General features: G+C 42.8%; 1 protein-coding gene across 1 annotated transcript in view; it reads right to left on the minus strand.

Annotated features, from left to right (window-relative positions):
- Positions 1 to 509: 509 nt before the first annotated feature.
- Positions 510 to 20,973, minus strand: part of LOC138645005 (ectonucleotide pyrophosphatase/phosphodiesterase family member 7-like) — a 59,225-nt gene continuing 38,761 nt past the window's right edge. Inside the window, exons 4-6 of the mRNA XM_069733971.1 lie at positions 4,852 to 5,125; positions 2,016 to 2,121; positions 510 to 750 (exon numbers count right to left, since the gene is read on the minus strand). Coding sequence (XP_069590072.1) covers positions 675 to 750; positions 2,016 to 2,121; positions 4,852 to 5,125 — 456 coding nt within the window. The 3' untranslated portion in view covers positions 510 to 674. The remainder of the gene's footprint in view (positions 751 to 2,015; positions 2,122 to 4,851; positions 5,126 to 20,973) is intronic.

Raw genomic sequence — 20,973 nt, forward strand, 5'->3', positions numbered from 1 at the left:
TTGTTGCTGTACCTGCGACGCCTCCAACACTTTTCATTTCACTTTTTCCCCATTATGTAGATAGGGGCAAAATTGTTTGGTGAATTGGAAAGCGCGGGGTTAAAATTTCACCTCACAACGTAGCCTATGACGCTCTCAGGGTCCAGACGTGTGACTGTGCAAAATTTTGTTGCTGTAGCTGCGACGCCTCCAACACTTTTCCTTTCACTTTTTTCCCCATTATGTAGATAGGGGCAAAATTGTTTGGTGAATTGGAACGCGCGGGGTTAAAATTTCGCCTCACAATATAGCCTATGACGCTCTCGGGGTCCAGACGTGTGACTGTGCAAAATTTTGTGGCTGTAGCTGCGACGGTGCAGATGCCAATCCCGGACATACATACATACATACAGTACATACACACATACACACACACACACACACACACATACACACACACATACACACACACACACACACATACACACATTCAGCTTTATATAGTAGATATATAATGCATTAACTGCACATTCCAGAACTAAAATGCATGTTATAGACTCAGGATCAATACGGTGCACTAAATAGATGTGTGAAATCTATATTAAGTGGCAAAATGTGAAAAGTTTTGTCTCTCATGCAGATGTTCTTTTGTGATCTTGCTTCACACATAAGACTAAATGATTGAAGTTAATAATCTACAGTGACGTCTGTGGTTGTTTGTCTTCTTTAATGTCATCTTCCCGTCTTTCCTCTTCTCTTTCTTTCTTCGCTCTGTCAAGAGACAAAATATAAGCAAAGAAAAATTGAATCAATCTGTTGTCACACAATCTTGTCTGAATTATTTTTTGGGACCAGTAAAGAGATCAGAGAAAGTAATAAATGTCTGTCAGTAGATTGTACAGATGAACGCTGCGCTTAATATTCAAGTTAATTTACTCTGGAATAATGCTGTGGAAATCACATATAATGGATAGTCATAGATAGACACACAGATAGATAGATAGATAGATAGATAGATAGATAGATAGATATATAGATAGATGATAGACAGACAGACATGATAGACACACAGAAAGATGATAGATAGCAAGTAACATGTTTTTCTTATCTCATAAAACCATTTCACTTAAAATAAACTATGTACCAGAATAGCAAAGGGGTGTCCGTGTTCAGAGAACACTCAGGAGCTGAGCTCCCTCCACATGCTGTGGCTGCCGGCGATATTACATTACGGTATATACATTATATGTGGATGCTTCTGTGTCTAACAGTAGTAATCAATGCTGAGTTTTGATCACTGCTGTTAACTATTTACATGCTGCTGTCAGTGACAGCAGCATGTAAATAGTTAACAGCCTGTCAATCACTGACCAATGATTAAATGGAATTATTGCTCATTCACACTGGCTCCCATCAACCCTTAGAAACGTGATTGCTAGGCACCTAGGATTTATTATGGCTGTCAGGGATGGCGGCAGAGACAGAGATTCATTTTTAAAGAGGATCTATCAGTTGGATTTTGGACTCTAAATACAAGACTGTAATGGCGTTTAGAAGCTGATTAACATGATACATGACATTGAAGTTTTTTGCTTATGAGGCACAACTTTAGCAGGGCTTGGACCTTGCACTTGATCTTCTTCTGCCTGTCCAGATACTGTTCGCACTCCAGCTGTCTCTGGCTCTGGTTTATGACTAACAGGTTACTGCTTTTTCAGTCAACTGCATCTGACCAAATTTTGCACAGGCACCAGCATTGCCGTAGCTAAGAGAAAAATTGGTCCACCTCTATCAGATGCTAACAATCACATAGATGTATAGATGTGTGGATAGAGCCTTAGATTGCTTCCTTAACATGACATTTTCAGAATGACAGACTTGGTCTCTTAGTATCTATGGAAAAGAGCTATTTTGTACTAATCATAATCATTCCCAAGTTTCAATAATTCTTACCATCTTAAAAATACAAACAGATGCTGCTAAAATGGGAATTATGAGCACAACCTTTCTAACAGATTTTATTTTTTAGTATTTACCCTTTCTTCCTCTTCACGGCTGTGTATGGCACATAGAATAGGAAGATTAGCAGGAGCACTCCACATACCGAAGATAGCACAATCACTGCTATAAATATGGCGTCATCTGCAAAAGGACAAAGCATAAAACAGTTACAGTCAAGAAGAGATCTGTTATATCAGGGTACATGATATACATTTTAATTAAAAACAGTATTACTAAGAACTCTGTGTTATTTAAATGCACTTTTGCTTTTTACTTATTTAAGTTTTACTTATTTAGTTACAGCACGGTTTTTGCTCATTTTGCTTCTTGTAGGTTTTATATGTTTTATGGCCAATGTGAACATGCGTTTATGTGCTGCATGTATACCAACTCAAACCAAGCTCAGTTTTGGGTTTTTTTCTTTGTATTTTTGCATTCTATGCAAGCCGGGGTGTGGCCTCCCTTTCCTGAGCTGGAACTTACACTTAAAGGCTTCCCCAGACTGGTGTCCACTGGTTGGGACCCGGTCCTTTTGTCTGCCCTTATTCACACACTGAGGTCAACTCTGACACATGGTCAAGTTTTTAATATTAGGACCGTCCCGATCTGAGTCACCTTGTCGAGGAGGGATGGCTTTTATGCTATTTTTTTTTATCAAAAACAGCAGTATTACTAAGAAACCTGTGTTATTTAAATGCACTTTTGTTTTTTACTTATTTAGTTACAGCAGGGTTTTTGGTTCTTGTAGGTATTACATGTGTCACTGACAGTCGTTATACTGGAGGTAAAGCAAAGAGATAGTGAGAGAATTAAATAAGTTGTCAAATGCAAACTACACACCCAACAATGTAATGACTAAAAGTACAACTCAATAAAAGTAAAAACCATGTAAGTAAAATAATTGGACTTATTCTAAATTCACAAATATTGACAAGTAGGCCAAATTACTGTACTTAAAGATTACCTGACAGCTGATACATGCTGCATGTTCCACGGGTAGCATGTATCTGACCCTGGCTGTATGACTTCAGCCATGAGTCTTTGACTCTGAAACTCCTACCCCATACTTTAGGATTAAACTTTGTTAAAATTAACAAACCCTGATTTATTGCACCTTAGTTGGGAGTAGGTAAGATATATCAGGACTCTGTTCAGTATGGTTTGATACACCATGATTAAGGCTTTTTGCTGAAACGCATCAGCTTCTATGAATGCTACTCTCTAGGGGGCCAGCTTTTTTATTCCACATGCTGGTACAATAAAGGAGTTTCTTCATCCAACAAGAAAATCATTTTATTCACTGTAAGTTTGCCGCTGGAGAACATTTTCCTTTATCTTATGTGCTGAGAAAATCTTACAGCATGGGATCGCAAATAATTATTTCTGTAAGGCAGAACATTTCACTGGCTGTTTTTAGGAAATGTTTTACCTCACAGAAAGAATCAGCTGCGATCCCGCGCTGTCATGTCTGTATACTCTTTTGCTTCCCCCAGTGCCCAGGAGCTGTGGTATGATCAGACTATGTTCCTGTACGGTCAGACACAGGCATTACACAGTACACAGCGGTGAACATGTATAAGATTATCTCAGCACAGGAACAATTTCTTGAAATACATCCAATCGTGGAATGCATTATTAGTCAAAAATCTATTGATTAAAATGTTGATTAAAATGAACATTATTTGTGGGAAAACTGCTTTACTAATGTCACGTGAGCCCTTGGAGACCAAGTGCTAGAATAGCACCGGTACGGGATGTATCACTTAGTTTTATTTTACTAGAGGTACTCGACTTCCTGGGGCTTACCTGAGGTTTTTATGACATGTGAGCCCAGTGACGAATCTGCACTGTCCCTGCATTTGGAAAAATCGAAAGTCAAGAGGAAGTCAGGGATCAGCTGCAGTACTAACTTCCTGTTGATGTTCAATACATCCGAAGGTGGGGACAGTGTCGCCGGTGATGGTTGGGCGCAGGGCTCACATGACATAACAACCCTGCCGAGCACCGGAAATAATAAACATAATAGTCTAAAAGAAACCAATCTCTGTAGTCAAATGGGGGTAACACTCCACAAAAGCTGAAACATACTAGCCTCTAAAATATCTAATAGAGGACAAAGAAGTGCTTTTTTTCATAAAATGATATTGATAAAACTTTTCACTTTATTAATTCAATTAAATATAGTACAAAGTACTCACTAAAAGGGTGTCTATAGCCCAAAGGGGACACAGCTCCAAATCACTGTATAGATTCTAAATGCTTACAGCAGCAATAAATGCACATTCTTGAAAAAGATATACCAGATCAATAATTAAATGCCAAAAAATAAACATTAATCATGATAGCAAAATATGATAGGAAGTGTCTAGATCAACATTGCATGTATTGACTATGTCAGAAAGATTATACAAAATAAATGCCTGGTATACATTTGCAGTAATTTGCTGTTGATATAATTACATAAGGTAATACAAAATAAATTTGGGCTTTTTCATTATCATATATGTCTATCCGTCATGGCAGACTCTAGATCCAGACATTCAAGCCCTGGGAATGCAAGTGCCGACACCACAGGAAAGGTGAGTATAGGTGTTTTTATTTTACCTAGGCCAAACATGAGGAATGAAAAAGGATTGTCCAAGTGGTGAACAACCTTTTTAGGTCTTTCTGCTAAAGGCTTGGCTGCATATGGGAAAGACCCCGTATTTGCTGCTATTTGAGGATTCACCCTCAAATAAAAATATCAGGTGCAATAATAGTAACTGAGCATGGAGCAGTGTTCAGTATTCTGGATAATAGCTATATTCTATTGAACACATTTTTTTTGTTAAACACAAGTATTAAGTAAACCATGGTCTTGATGTTACTTACTATTTTGGTCATCATTGGTCTCCCCCGGCTCATCTGGCCCGTCTGTGTTACCTGTACTTAAAATCATGTCTTGAGTTACTGCAATCGAGCCGTTGTGTAGCTCTGGAATGACCCCCAAGAGTTTGCACATAAGGGGATATATGTGAATGCTGTCAAATGACTCTGAAATGTAATTCTTTTTAAAGTCGGGGCCAAAGGCGCGAAAAATCATCTTCATGTCCATTTCATTGTTGTCAAATCCATGATCTCCTTTATTAACATAAAATATATATCGCTGAAAAAACAAACAGTAAAAGTGTTATAAAAATGGGGTGGCAGAGAAAAGATAATTTGGAAGTAAATATAATACAAATAATTTCTATGGAAATGCAGTTTCACACTAAAGATATAATGTTTGTGAAATGAATATTGTCAAATGTATTAACATAACCTCATGACACCCTGGACTGAGGAAAGTGGCCTAGTTGCCCCTCCACCTATTTCCTGTCACATTTTCATGAATAAGAAATACAAATCCAGATGTTCCTTGGACTAAAACAGCTGATCATCAATGCAGTAAGTCAGAGGAGTCAAACAAATCTGCAGATTATTGGGCTATCTAAACAGGATTATTTTTGTGAGATTGCCCATTTATAGCACGTTTTGTTGTTCTAGGACTAAGTTGAATTAATAAAATAATAACTATAGATAGTTTGTTGTCAAAGGTTTCATTAAAGGGAACCTGTCAGCAGGATTGTGCTCAGTAACCGACAGACAGTGTCAGGTCGGCGCCATTATACTGATTACAATAATACCAGGTGATGAAATCTGTCTTGTGGTTGTTGTTTAATCTTTATTTTCAGTTTTGAGTTAATGATATGCTCGTGTTCTGGGGCGGCCTGTGAGGGTATTCATGTGGTGCTCTGATTAGCTATTCAGAATGCAGACTGCTGACAGGTCACTGATCCCTCACTGACCTGTCCCCTATTTTATATAATGAATTTTATATATCTTTAATGAAAAAATATCACCTTCTGCAGGAAAGCGCCACAGCCGCATTATCGCATCTATAATGTGCAGTTAATTATTTTTTTTTATGGTATGCATTAATTCATTAAAAATCGGTCTGAAAATGGCCCCGGCCTTGCCTGCTCAGTAGCAACTGTTGGTGCCATCTTGCTACAGAAAAATAAAATTTGCCTCTTCCAAGATGGTGCCGCAGGATCGCCGATAGATGCTACTGTGCAGGCTCGACCGGTGGCATTTTCAGACTGATTTTTTTTTAAAGAATTAATGTATACCATCAAAAAAGATAATTAACTGCACATATATGTAATATTCATTATGTAAAATAGGGGGCGGGTCAGTGAGGGATAAGTGACCTGTCAGAAGCCATACACATGAGTACCTCATCAGAGCACAACATGAAGACCCCCACACCTCCAGGCCCGCTCTGAAGCACAGCATATCATTAACTCAAAACTGAAAGATTATACAACAACCACAAGACGGATTTTATCTCCCAGGTATCATTGTAATCAGTCTAACAGCGCCGACCTGACTCTGTGTGTAGGTTACTGTGCACAATCCTGCTGACAGGTTCCCTTTAAGGCCTTAAGCCCATACTATCATACTCGGTGGCTTAAATATTAATATTTGCCACATTTGATTGTTTACCTTTCTTTGATATAATAAGTATGATAATTTTTTCTTCTGTTCAAAGGATTGCCCATTAATTGTTTCAGCAACAGATAAGTCTCGTACAGAGGTGTCTCCAAGTGGCTTATTTCCCATTATTTTTTAATTATGCTAGCTTATACAGCACCTTCCATATATTGTCCTCATATTCTAATTTTCTTATTAGTCTGTATTTGGAATTCTCGAAGGAGTACCCAGAGAAAACCAAGGCAAATTCATGTAGTTGTGTGTTATGGCTGGCAATCAGGCAACACAGCGTGCAGTAATCAGCGCACATACAGAGATCTGGCAATAACCAAAAACAATAGGACGAGCTCTGAGACGTGGAATCTCTGTAGACTGCAGAACCTGATCTATCCTCACACAACTATAAGCAGCAGTGGATTGCGCCTAACAACTACCTATGCAACTCGGCACTGCCTGAGGAGCTGACTAGCCTGAAGATAGAAATACAAGCCTGACTTACCTCAGAGAAATACCCCAAAGGAATAGGCAGCCCCCCACTTATAATGACTGTTAGCAAGATGAAAAGACAAACGTAGGAATGAAATAGATTCAGCAAAGTGAGGCCCGATATTCTAGACAGAGCGAGGATAGCAAGAGAACTATGCAGTCTACAAAAAACCCTAAAACGAAAACCACGCAAAGGGGCAAAAAGACCCACCGTGCCGAACTAACAGCACGGCGGTGCACCCCTCTGCTTCTCAGAGCTTCCAGCAAAAGACAATAGCAAGCTGGACAGAAAAAAACAGAAAACAAACTAGAAGCACTTATCTAGCAGAGCAGCAGGCCCAAGGAAAGATGCAGTAGCTCAGATCCAACACTGGAACATTGACAATGAGCAAGGAAGACAGACTCAGGTGGAGCTAAATAGCAAGGCAGCCAACGAGCTCACCAAAACACCTGAGGGAGGAAGCCCAGAGACTGCAATACCACTTGTGACCACAGAAGTGAACTCAGCCACAGAATTCACAACAGTACCCCCCCCTTGAGGAGGGGTCACCGAACCCTCACCAGAACCCCCAGGCCGACCAGGATGAGCCACATGAAAGGCACGAACAAGATCTGGGGCATGGACATCAGAGGCAAAAACCCAGGAATTATCTTCCTGAGCATAACCCTTCCATTTGACCAGATACTGGAGTTTCCATCTAGAGACACGAGAATCCAAAATCTTCTCCACAATATACTCCAATTCCCCCTCCACCAAAACAGGGGCAGGAGGCTCCACAGATGGAACCATAGGTGCCACGTATCTCCTCAACAACGACCTATGGAATACATTATGTATGGAAAAGGAGTCTGGGAGGGTCAGACGAAAAGACACCGGATTGAGAATCTCAGAAATCCTATACGGACCAATAAAACGAGGTTTAAATTTAGGAGAGGAAACCTTCATAGGAATATGACGAGAAGATAACCAAACCAAATCCCCAACACGAAGTCGGGGTCCCACACGGCGTCTGCGATTAGCGAAAAGCTGAGCCTTCTCCTGGGACAAGGTCAAATTGTCCACTACCTGAGTCCAGATCTGCTGCAACCTGTCCACCACAGAATCCACACCAGGACAGTCCGAAGACTCAACCTGTCCTGAAGAGAAACGAGGATGGAACCCAGAATTGCAGAAAAATGGAGAGACCAAGGTAGCCGAGCTGGCCCGATTATTAAGGGCGAACTCAGCCAACGGCAAAAATGACACCCAATCATCCTGGTCAGCGGAAACAAAACATCTCAGATATGTTTCCAAGGTCTGATTGGTTCGTTCGGTCTGGCCATTAGTCTGAGGATGGAAGGCCGAGGAGAAAGATAGGTCAATGCCCAACCTACCACAAAAGGCTCGCCAGAACCTCGAGACAAACTGGGAACCTCTGTCAGAAACAATATTCTCAGGAATGCCATGTAAACGAACCACATGCTGGAAGAACAAAGGCACCAAATCAGAGGAGGAAGGCAATTTAACCAAGGGCACCAGATGGACCATTTTAGAAAAGCGATCACAGACCACCCAAATGACCGACATTTTTTGAGAAACGGGAAGGTCAGAAATGAAATCCATCGAAATATGTGTCCAAGGCCTCTTCGGGACCGGCAAGGGCAAAAGCAACCCACTGGCACGTGAACAGCAGGGCTTAGCCCTAGCACAAATTCCACAGGACTGCACAAAAGCACGCACATCCCGTGACAGAGATGGCCACCAGAAGGATCTAGCAACCAACTCCCTGGTACCAAAGATTCCTGGATGACCGGCCAGCACCGAACAATGAAGTTCAGAGATAACTTTACTAGTCCACCTATCAGGGACGAACAGTTTCTCGGCCGGACAACGATCAGGTTTATTAGCCTGAAATTTCTGCAACACTCTCCGCAAATCAGGGGAGATGGCAGACACAATGACTCCTTCCTTGAGGATACTCGCCGGCTCAGATAACCCCGGAGAGTCGGGCACAAAACTCCTAGACAGAGCATCCGCCTTCACATTTTTAGAGCCCGGAAGGTATGAAATCACAAAATCAAAACGAGCAAAAAATAACGACCAACGGGCCTGTCTAGGATTCAAGCGCTTGGCAGACTCGAGATAAGTCAAGTTCTTATGATCAGTCAATACCACCACGCGATGCTTAGCACCCTCAAGCCAATGACGCCACTCCTCGAATGCCCACTTCATGGCCAGCAACTCTCGGTTGCCCACATCATAATTACGCTCAGCAGCAGAAAATTTCCTGGAAAAGAAAGCACATGGTTTGAACACTGAGCAACCAGAACCTCTCTGTGACAAAACCGCCCCTGCACCAATCTCAGAAGCATCAACCTCGACCTGGAACGGAAGAGAAACATCAGGTTGACACAACACAGGGGCACAGCAAAAACGACGCTTCAACTCCTGAAAAGCTTCCACGGCAGCAGAAGACCAATTAACCAAATCAGCACCCTTCTTGGTCAAATCGGTCAATGGTCTGGCAATGCTAGAAAAATTACAGATGAAGCGACGATAAAAATTAGCAAAGCCCAGGAATTTCTGCAGACTTTTTAGAGATGTCGGCTGAGTCCAATCCTGGATGGCCTGAACCTTAACCGGATCCATCTCGATAGTAGAAGGGGAAAAGATGAACCCCAAAAATGAAACTTTCTGCACACCGAAGAGACACTTTGATCCCTTCACGAACAAGGAATTAGCACGCAGTACCTGGAAAACCATTCTGACTTGCTTCACATGAGACTCCCAATCATCTGAGAAGATCAAAATGTCATCCAAGTAAACAATCAAGAATTTATCCAGATACTCACGGAAAATGTCATGCATAAAAGACTGAAAAACAGATGGAGCATTGGCAAGTCCGAACGGCATCACCAGATACTCAAAATGACCCTCGGGCGTATTAAATGCCGTTTTCCATTCATCTCCCTGCCTGATTCTCACCAGATTATACGCACCACGAAGATCAATCTTAGTAAACCAACTAGCCCCCTTAATCCGAGCAAACAAGTCAGAAATCAATGGCAAGGGATACTGAAACTTAACAGTGATCTTATTAAGAAGGCGGTAATCAATACACGGTCTTAGCGAACCATCCTTCTTGGCTACAAAAAAGAACCCTGCTCCCAATGGTGACGACGATGGGCGAATATGTCCCTTCTCCAGGGACTCCTTCACATAACTGCGCATAGCGGTGTGTTCAGGTACGGACAAATTAAATAAACGACCCTTAGGGAATTTACTACCAGGAATCAAATCGATAGCACAATCACAATTCCTATGCGGAGGTAGGGCATCAGACTTGGACTCTTCAAATACATCCTGAAAGTCCGACAAGAACTCTGGGATGTCAGAAGGAATGGATGACGAAATAGACAAAAATGGAACATCACCATGTACTCCCTGACAACCCCAGCTGGTTACCGACATAGAGTTCCAATCCAATACTGGATTATGGGTTTGTAGCCATGGCAACCCCAACACGACCACATCATGCAAATTATGCAGTACCAGAAAGCGAATAACTTCCTGATGTGCAGGAGCCATGCACATGGTCAGCTGGGCCCAGTACTGAGGCTTATTCTTGGCCAAAGGTGTAGCATCAATTCCTCTCAACGGAATAGGACACCGCAAAGGCTCCAAGAAAAATCCACAACGTTTAGCATAATCCAAATCCATCAGATTCAGGGCAGCGCCTGAATCCACAAACGCCATGACAGAATACGATGACAAAGAGCACATTAAGGTAATGGACAAAAGGAATTTGGACTGTACAGTACCAATAACGGCAGAGCTATCGAACCGCCTAGTGCGTTTAGGACAATTAGAAATAGCATGAGTAGAATCACCACAATAGAAACACAGTCTGTTCAGACGTCTGTGTTCTTGCCGTTCTACTTTAGTCATAGTCCTGTCGCACTGCATAGGCTCAGGTTTACTCTCAGGCAGTACCGCCAGATGGTGCACAGATTTACGCTCGCGCAAGCGACGACCGATCTGAATGGCCAAGGACATAGACTCATTCAAACCAGCAGGCATAGGAAATCCCACCATTACATCCTTAAGAGCTTCAGAGAGACCCTTTCTGAACAAAGCCGCTAGTGCAGATTCATTCCACAGAGTGAGTACTGACCATTTCCTAAATTTCTGACAATATACTTCTACATCATCCTGACCCTGGCATAAAGCCAGCAGATTTTTCTCAGCCTGATCCACTGAATTAGGCTCATTGTAAAGCAATCCGAGCGCCAGGAAAAATGCATCAACATTACTCAATGCAGAATCTCCTGGTGCAAGAGAAAACGCCCAGTCCTGTGGGTCGCCGCGCAAAAAAGAAATAATAATCAAAACCTGTTGAATAGGATTACCAGAAGAATGAGGTTTCAAGGCCAAAAATAGCTTACAATTATTTCTGAAGCTCAGGAACTTAGTTCTGTCACCAAAAAACAAATCAGGAATCGGAATTCTTGGTTCTAGCATCGATTTCTGATCAATAGTATCTTGAATCTTTTGTACATTTACAACGAGATTATCCATTGAGGAGCACAGAGCCTGAATATCCATGTCCACAGCTGTGTCCTGAAGCACTCTAATGTCTAGGGGAAAAAAAAGACTGAAGACAGAGCTAAGAAAAAAAAATGATGTCAGGATTTCTTTTTTCCCTCTATTGGGAATCATTGGTGTGGCTCCTTGTACTGTTATGGCTGGCAATCAGGCAACACAGCGTGCAGTAATCAGCGCACATACAGAGATCTGGCAATAACCAAAAACAATAGGACGAGCTCTGAGACGTGGAATCTCTGTAGACTGCAGAACCTGATCTATCCTCACACAACTATAAGCAGCAGTGGATTGCGCCTAACAACTACCTATGCAACTCGGCACTGCCTGAGGAGCTGACTAGCCTGAAGATAGAAATACAAGCCTGACTTACCTCAGAGAAATACCCCAAAGGAATAGGCAGCCCCCCACATATAATGACTGTTTGCAAGATGAAAAGACAAACGTAGGAATGAAATAGATTCAGCAAAGTGAGGCCCGATATTCTAGACAGAGCGAGGATAGCAAGAGAACTATGCAGTCTACAAAAAACCCTAAAACGAAAACCACGCAAAGGGGCAAAAAGACCCACCGTGCCGAACTAACAGCACGGCGGTGCACCCCTCTGCTTCTCAGAGCTTCCAGCAAAAGACAATAGCAAGCTGGACAGAAAAAAACAGAAAACAAACTAGAAGCACTTATCTAGCAGAGCAGCAGGCCCAAGGAAAGATGCAGTAGCTCAGATCCAACACTGGAACATTGACAAGGAGCAAGGAAGACAGACTCAGGTGGAGCTAAATAGCAAGGCAGCCAACGAGCTCACCAAAACACCTGAGGGAGGAAGCCCAGAGACTGCAATACCACTTGTGACCACAGAAGTGAACTCAGCCACAGAATTCACAACAGTTGTGCCCTTGGTGAGATGTGAACCCAGAACTCCAATGCTGCAAGTCAAGGATGCTAACTATTAAGCCACCATGCTGCTCATTGAAATAAATTAGCATACTTAAAGTGGTTTTTCACTTTCAGGAAAACAAACCGAAAAGACCAATGGCCTTGAGAAAATTTTAGAATTTGCTCTATGTCTTGTCGCATCTTTGCCTGCTAAAGGCGAAGTTGTTTCTTGTAGCAAATATTGGACCTTTTTTCATTAAGTGACACATGGCCTTCATCACTTACCAATGGTGGACATCAAGGTAACACAAGCTGAAGTTTCTATGTTACATAATATTACCTGTCTCGTCACAGTCACTACCTGATGTTGATCATACAGATGCTGCAATATTCAGTCGTGAATTCCATCACGCTGCAAATCAGCCATCGGCTCAGTAAGAAATGTTCTGTTGCTGTAAATCTGGTGGCTGTTCTTCAGGTAAGAATGGCCGAAGTACCCACAAACTCTTTTGATAATGAGCACAATCTTGTTTCAGTGAGTCCATTTTATTTTTTTGAATGTGCAATTAACCTGAGGGCATGCGCCATGCAGTGAGCAAGTGTTACTTTGCTTAATTGCATGGCAGCCATGATGCTTTTTCCATTGTCACTTACATGGCTGCTTGATTATAGTTGATAAGGAGATATCCAGTTATGGTGGGGATTAGGAGACGATCATTGAGGAGGATGTGAAAGAAGTCTATGAGAATTGCCTGGTGTGGAGCTATTAGTAAACAATGAGTCTGCTTTTAGTTGTGCAATACCATTGACTGCATGAGTCTGCCATTAGTTGTGCATTTACTCAAAAGGTTTTGGATGTGGATTAGCTACCAGAAACATGTTCATGACTAGAAGTAGGAGGATAGCTTGAGCCTTGCTCATCTGGCTGGCTAGTTTAATTTCCCCACATGTCGTTCCATGTGCTGACCGAGAAATGTAGTTCCTAGTCCATTTGTGCCAAGGTGTATCCTTTTTTACCTAAAAAAATGGAGCCTATATACTGGAATAGATTGGTCCTCATAGAATGTGGAAAATAATTCCGACACCTGAGGTGTCCGTATATTGCTAACACCAGAGCTGCCAGGCACTATTTAGCTTCTTATTGTCACGATCGTTGGTACTTACCTGTCCGGCTGACGCGCTCCCAATGTCCTTCCTCATTCTTCTCTGCCCGGCTTCTATGCTTCTCGGCGCGCCGGCGGTCCACGCATGCGCCGTAGTGTCTCCTCCGCCGCTCGGCTTTCTGGGAGGTCGTGACCCGGTGGCTCCGTCTCCAATATGGCAGCGCCCACCGGGTATTTCTGCTCGACGCTTCCTCAGGTAAAGCGCCTGTGTATCGTCGTTGTTGCTGTTCTGCTTGTCCAGCATCATATTCGGGCCATTCCCTTGTGCTAGTTCCCAGTGCTCCTTTCCTTCCGTGCCTGTTCTGTTTCCTCCGGTTTCCTTTGTTCTCCGCTGCCTTCATACTCCTAGTTCAGCCGTCACCTAATATTTGTATTTTTCTTTCAGCTCACTGCCTCATCATCCTCAACGTTCCTGTTCTGCTGCTTCACCCAGTCGTCCCTTTGGCTCCGGCAGTTGTGGCTCCACCCTCCTTGGGCCTGCTCCTAACACTCCCTGTATAAGGGGTGCGTCCATCAGGTTTGCTCGCCCTTGGGGGCTCTGGGACCGTGATTCAGAGGGTCCACTTTCGGGTTCATCTTTTTCTCTGTCTCACTCCCGTGTAGCGTGATAACTGTCACAATCATCGATACTTACCTGTCCGGCCAGCGCGCTCCCAACGTCCCTCCTCCTTCTTCTCTGCCTGGCTTCTATGCTTCTCGGCGCGTCGGTGGTCCACGCATGCGCAGTAGTGTCTCCTCCGCCGCTCGGATTTCTGGGAGGTCGTGACCCGATGGCTCCGCCTCCAATATGGCGGCGCCCACCGGGTATTTCTGCTCGGCGCTTCCTCAGGTAAAGTGCCTGCGTATCATCGTTGTTGCTGTTCTGCTTGTCCAGCGTCGTATTCAGGCCATTCCCTTGTGCTAGTTCCCAGTGCTCCTTTCCTTCCGTGCTTGTTCTGTTTCCTCCGGCTTCCTTGGTCCTCCGCTGCCTTCATACTCCTAGTTCAGCCGTCACCTAATATTTGTATTTTTCTTTCAGCTCACTGCCTCGTTATCCTCAACGTTCCTGTTCTGCTGCTTCACCCAGTCGTCCCTTTGGCTCCGGCAGTTGTGGTTCCATCCTCCTTGGGCCTGCTCCTAACACTCCCTGTATAGGGGGTGCTTCCATCAGGTTTGCTCGCCCTTGGAGGCTTTGGGACAGCGACCCAGAGGGTCCACTTTCGGGTTCACCTTTTTCTCTGTCTCTCCCGTGTAGCGTGATAACTGTCACGATCGTCGATACTTACCTGTCCGGCCAGCGCGCTCCCAACGTCCCTCCTCCTTCTTCTCTGCCTGGCTTCTATGCTTCTCGGCGCGTCGGTGGTCCACGCATGCGCCGTAGTGTCTCCTCCGCCGCTCGGCTTTCTGGGAGGTCATGACCCGGTTGCTCCGCTTCCAATATGGCGGCACCCACCGGGTATTTCTGCTCGGTGCTTCCTCAGGTAAAGCGCGTGCGTATAATCGTTGTTGCTGTTCTGCTTGTCCAGCGTCGAATTCGGGCCATTCCCTTGTGCTAGTTCCCAGTGCGCCTTAACTGCCGTGCTTGTTCTGTTTCCTCCGGTTTCCTTTGTCCTCCGTTGCCTTCATACTCCTAGTTCAGCCGTCACCTAATATTTGTATTTTTCTTTCAGCTCACTGCCTCGTCATCCTCAACGTTCCTGTTCTGCTGCTTCACCCAGTCATCCCTTTGGCTCCGGTAGTTGCGGTTCCATCCTCCTTGGGCCTGCTCCTAACACTCCCTGTATAAGGGGTGCGTCCATCAGGTTTGCTTGCCCTTGGGGGCTCTGGGACCGCGACCCAGAGGGTCCACTTTCGGGTTCACCTTTTTCTCTGTCTCACTCCCTGTAGCGTGATACCTATACTAACATCAGGCATGACTACACCTGCTCTTCAGCTTACCACAGAAGAAGGAATCTTCCCCTAGAAGATCTTTTTAGCTGGACATTGGCTCTGCTCTGTAATGCCAACTCCACCTACATGACACCATTCAACAGTATTATTAAAATCAGCAGCATTAGCAATAATTTGGCTGACAGTTTTCTCAGTGAGTGAAATGAGTTGAGTTTCTTGCACGAACATGTGATTTGCCCCTGTATATTTGCCCTGGAGTCTAAAATGGCACTGGCAGTAGTAGTAGATTCAGAGTGCCAATACCACTGCCAGTGCCCCTATCACCATGGCTGACAGAGCCAGCAACACCGTGAGGCATTTGAATTATGCACTCCATCTCATCCAGCCCCATGCCATTTCAGGACAAAGGATGGCTGTCATTCTCATCCAATAAATGAATAGGATTCAGTTGCTCTTCTGAAATATCTTCCTTAGCCCTGGGGTGCTGTGAACCAGTGGTCTAAGAGGCTGAATAAATAGAATTATAATTGCCCAAATTGAAAGTCTGTTATGTAAATGTGGTGTTTTGCTGTCAGATGAGGTTGACTGTACAGAATAATGACATAATCTGACTGTGTCGCTGTCAGAGGTAACATCTTCCAGCCGTTAATGAGTTGAATGATGTGCCATATATTCTATTACACGCTCCACTTCTTCCTCACTAATATGCTTCCCAGATGATAAAGAGGCTATTTGTGACCTTTGTTTGGTACCTTCACTTCTGCCATCCTGGCTAGTGACAGCAGTGTCGGTAGTGTTACTGCTAAATCTAGTGGCTCCAATATTTTTTTTAGCTCTTTTATGTTTTTGTTTTCTCTTACAGCATCAAATCCATTGTCAGTGACACTTTTTCGTTTACCATGCATTTTGGACATAAGTATAATGTTTACAAAAAATGCAACCAAACTTATACAACCCTAGAAAATATTTTGAACCAACCAAAAATGCTAATGCAACTATGGCGCTGTTGTGTTATTTGTGTGGCATGTATGTGTCTCCAATTTGCAACCTTACAGGGAACCTGTCACCAAGATTTCCCCATATAAGGTACGGCCAGCACCTGTAAGCCGTCTGTTACAGCATTATAGTGTAGTATGTTGTATACATGTACTCAATCCCCTCTCCAAGGCACAAAAAAGAGCTTTATTATAAAAGATGGTGGTGTCCAGTCTGACGGGCACCTCTGGTTTTGGTCTGGCGCCTCCTTTCTTCTTGTGATCACCAGCCTACTTCCCTGCTTCATGTGAATGACGTGTCCTACACTATCCACACAGTGCGCCCCACTGTGCTCCTGCGTAGTCATACTGCTCTGCCCTGAGCAAACATCTGTAGTACACATTCATGGGGAAAGGCCAAAGATCGCCGATGTTCCTGGTAAAACGGTGCATGTGCACTACTGTACTTTGCTCTGTTTGGATGATGTAGGATGCGTCATTCGCATGAAGTAAGGAAGGAGGATGGCGATCGTAAGAAGAGAGGATGCACCTGATCAAGACCAAGACACCCATTGGACCAGACCGCAGTGTGTGTGAGCATGCATATTTCCTGGCAGATGATATCCGTGTTACACAGCCACAGTGTGCCCACAACAGAAGTGAGCTCCGACTCTACTTAAGCCACATAAATAACATTATGAAACTCTTACAGTTGTATTTAAAGAGCTTTAACCAGAGGGTGAACCGGTCTACATATCCATCAGCACCTAATGACTCGATTGCGGTGTGCCAGTAGATTGCTAGGATGGTTTAGATAGATTGTAGCTTAAGCAATTGATCAATTGCAGGTTTAGCCCTCTAAGGGAACTAAAATATGAAGTAATAAAAATGTGAAAAGTTCTAAGAGAATATAAAAATTGTAATAACCACTTTTTCTCCCATTAAAAATAAAATACAATAAAAATTACAAATAATTTTTGATATCTCGCAATTGTAATAGTCCAATCTATCAAAGTATAATATAAATTAACCCTTTTGGTTAAACACCAGAACTGCTGTATTACAATTGCCACAATTCCACAAAGAATATAATAAAAAGTGATTGAAACTTGATCTTTACACCCAAATGGTATCAATAAAAGCATCAGTTCAGGGCACAAAATACAAGACCTTAAACAGCTCGATTAAGCGAAAAATTAAAATGTGACTGGTCTCAGAAGCTGACAAGAGAAGTAAAAATTTTTCACCACTTAAAAAAACTATACAAGTTTTATATTGCTACAATTGCATTGACTTGGAACATTATGTTGACAAGTCATTTTTACCACGCAAAGTAAAGAGCCTGTAAAAACATAATCCAAAAAAGAATTTCATTTTTTTGTAATTTTACTGAGCTTGAATTTCTTTTTCTTGTATTTCAGTACATTGAATGATAAACTCAGTGGTACTATTCAAAATTGCAATTGACACTTGAGTCTTTAAGTGTCTGAGGATGTGAAATGTTCGTTGATTTGCACAACTATATCCTGTAAATATATCTTGTATGCACTTTATAGCAAATTTTTTGGTGAATTGACTGTATTGAATCTTTCTTACCGACACAGAGCACTACAGTTGAGATATATACAGAAACCTGTGTATTTTTTTCCAACAGATGCTGACTGGCAATATGAGTGCCGACACATTTTACTTCAATTACTAGATGCAATTTCATGCCCATTACGGTCTCTGCCATGTCAGAAAACAGAGCAGGGATCTAGTGAAATATTGCTGCCAACCCAATATCTTCCATTTTAACCAATTTAAAATCATCCCTTTTTTGGGATCAGCAGTAGGTTTGTTGTTTGAACAATGAAAAAGCAGGGTTTTTTTAGACTCAAAAGACTAAACCTAGTTCTGGCTCATAGACTTACATTGAGAAATGATATATTCAGATTGCCGAGCAAACACTGGAGTGATCTGGCCGGTCACAACTTACAGAATACGACTAGAGTGACGCCAATAACAGATGAAACGGTAGCTGGTAAGTAGAAGACTAAGTGCAGGGAATTTAAATTAGTAACACTACTCCAGTGCTAAAATAAGAAAAAAATGCTGGAGTGGTGCTTTAAAGTTATTATAAATCTTGAAAATCTTTAGGCTATGTGCACACGTTGCAGGTATAGATGCAGATGCGCAGCGTTTTTGTGGCCGCACAGATTCGCATCAACTCTGCAGTGTAGTGCACAGACAATGTTAAACTATGGGAAATGGAGATTTGTTATGCACATGCTGTGGAAATGCAACATTTTTTCCCCAGAATGTCAATTCTTTTTGCGGATCTGCAGCGTTTCTGCACCCATTGACTTCCATTGAGTCAGGCCAATCCGCAGCAAAACCGCAGATGTAAAAAAGATCAGCGGATTTGCTGTGAATGTGCCTGCGAGAAACAAAGCAGATTGGGAGGAGGGAAGTGTGTGGGTGGGGTGTGGGTGGAGACTATGTGCGTGTCTGTGTGCGGGGATCTGCGTGTATGTGTATGTGCCGGTGTCTGCGTAAATCTGTGTCTGTGTGCGGGGCTGTGTGTGTGTGCATGCGGGTCTGTGTGTAGGCAGGCATTCTCCGATGGGGCTACTAATTCCATCCGGCTATGCCTGCTGCAGTGACACCATTAGCCAAGGATAGGAAAGTAGTTCCATCATCCAGCTAATGTGTTGAATGTTAAAAAAAAACCAAAAAACACATACAGCACACATATAGTACATACTAACCATATACATGTAATCCCTGAAGCCATCAATCATCTGCAAATAAAATTAAAATAATAAACAAACAATATACTCCCTGTGTCCGACGTAAACCAATTAATAACGACTGTACCACAACGATCTCCCAAGGAGAGCTGTCACATCAGCAGATGTGACCGCTCTCCAGGCGCTCCATGATACAATGACGGAGATAATCCTCTGCACTGTATCACTCTGCCACTGATAGGTCACCTGAGTTCACCTGTCACTTGTGGTACTACAGCGTGAGAATTTTCTCATGGCTCTAGTGCCGTAAAGTGAACTCTGATGATACACTGCGGGAGGGTTATCTCCAGTGAGTGTGTTCTCGGTGGCCCTATAGAGTGGTGACCTCTGCTGATGTGACCACTCTATAGGGGAGATCGTCATAGGACACTGGTTATTAAAGAGGGACTACATTGGAACAGGGAGTATTTGTGGTTGTTTTTTAATTTTTTTTGCAGGTGATCGATGGCTTCGATTGGAATAAAAATTATGAAAAAATGTGTACTGTTTTATTTCATTAAAATACTTTTTTTCTGGCTATGTCTTTTTTTGAACCCATTTATAACTATGGAAGTAATAATGGATAGGTGTCTTATTGACGCCTCCCTATTATTAACCAGGCTTAATGCCACCTTACAATCAAAGGTGACATTAACCCCTTATTACCCCATATGCCACTGCTACAGGGCAGTGGGAAGAGAGAGGCTAAGTGCTGGAATTGGTGCATCTTACAGATGCGCCATTTCTGGGGTGGCTGGGTGCAGGTATTTTTAGCCGGGGGGCCAATATAAATGGCCCCTTTCTAGGCTATGAATATCAGCCCACAGCTGTCTGTGTAGCCTTTCTAGCTATAAATTATAGAGGGACCCCAAGTCATTTTTTGGGGGCTAAATATACACATGTGGGCCAATATTCATAGCCTGGGAAGCTCCATGGGTATTAACCCCTTCCTAGGCTAGAAATATTGGCCCCTGGACGTTGGCTTTCCTTCTCTGGTGCAGAAAATTGTCCAGAAGCCGGCGCCATTTTCTTTTTAATTAAAGATATTGTGTGCAGATTTTTTGTGTGTGTGCCTCTAACTATTTATGTACCATTTTTCTATCTATCTATCTATCTATCTATCTATCTATCTATCTATCTATCTATCTATCTATCTATCTATCTATCTATCTGCCTATCTGTCTGTCTGTGTGTAAACACTATTCTTCCATGGAGTATGTAAAATAAGAGGTCGAACAAAGAAATGACATCACAAATCCTCATCAAAACTGCATAAAAAATGCATCAAAAAGGCATAAAAAACACGCGGATTTTTACCTGCGTTTTCTGTCAAGAGATGCAGATTCTGTTCAGAAAATTCTGCAGGCAAATCTGCAAAGTGTGCACATACCCTCAATGGATTTGTCCGTAGAAAAATCAATACTAGACCTTGAACATCAATAGGTCCTGTCTTCGCACTGGCAAAGTCCTTGCCAATTTATATTCCCCATCCTGTTTTCATCACAATGGAAACAGCCATGGATGCGAGCTCAGCCAAAAACTGGCTGAAGAATGCCACAGGTATAGGCAATAATTGGCATTTCTGGCTATTTCCATAGTCTTGAGGATAGGACTAGGAAGCAAAAAACTTGAAGTGACCAGTTAACGCAACCTTGGAAAGGACTGTGAGGATGAGTATTGATCCCTTCATAATTTTTTTTTTAACTAGCTAGAGGCATTTGAAAAACAATTTACATTCCCTGAACAACCTCTTTATTATC

Source organism: Ranitomeya imitator, chromosome 7, assembly GCF_032444005.1.
Source record: "Ranitomeya imitator isolate aRanImi1 chromosome 7, aRanImi1.pri, whole genome shotgun sequence".
Classification (NCBI taxonomy): Eukaryota; Metazoa; Chordata; class Amphibia; order Anura; family Dendrobatidae; genus Ranitomeya; species Ranitomeya imitator.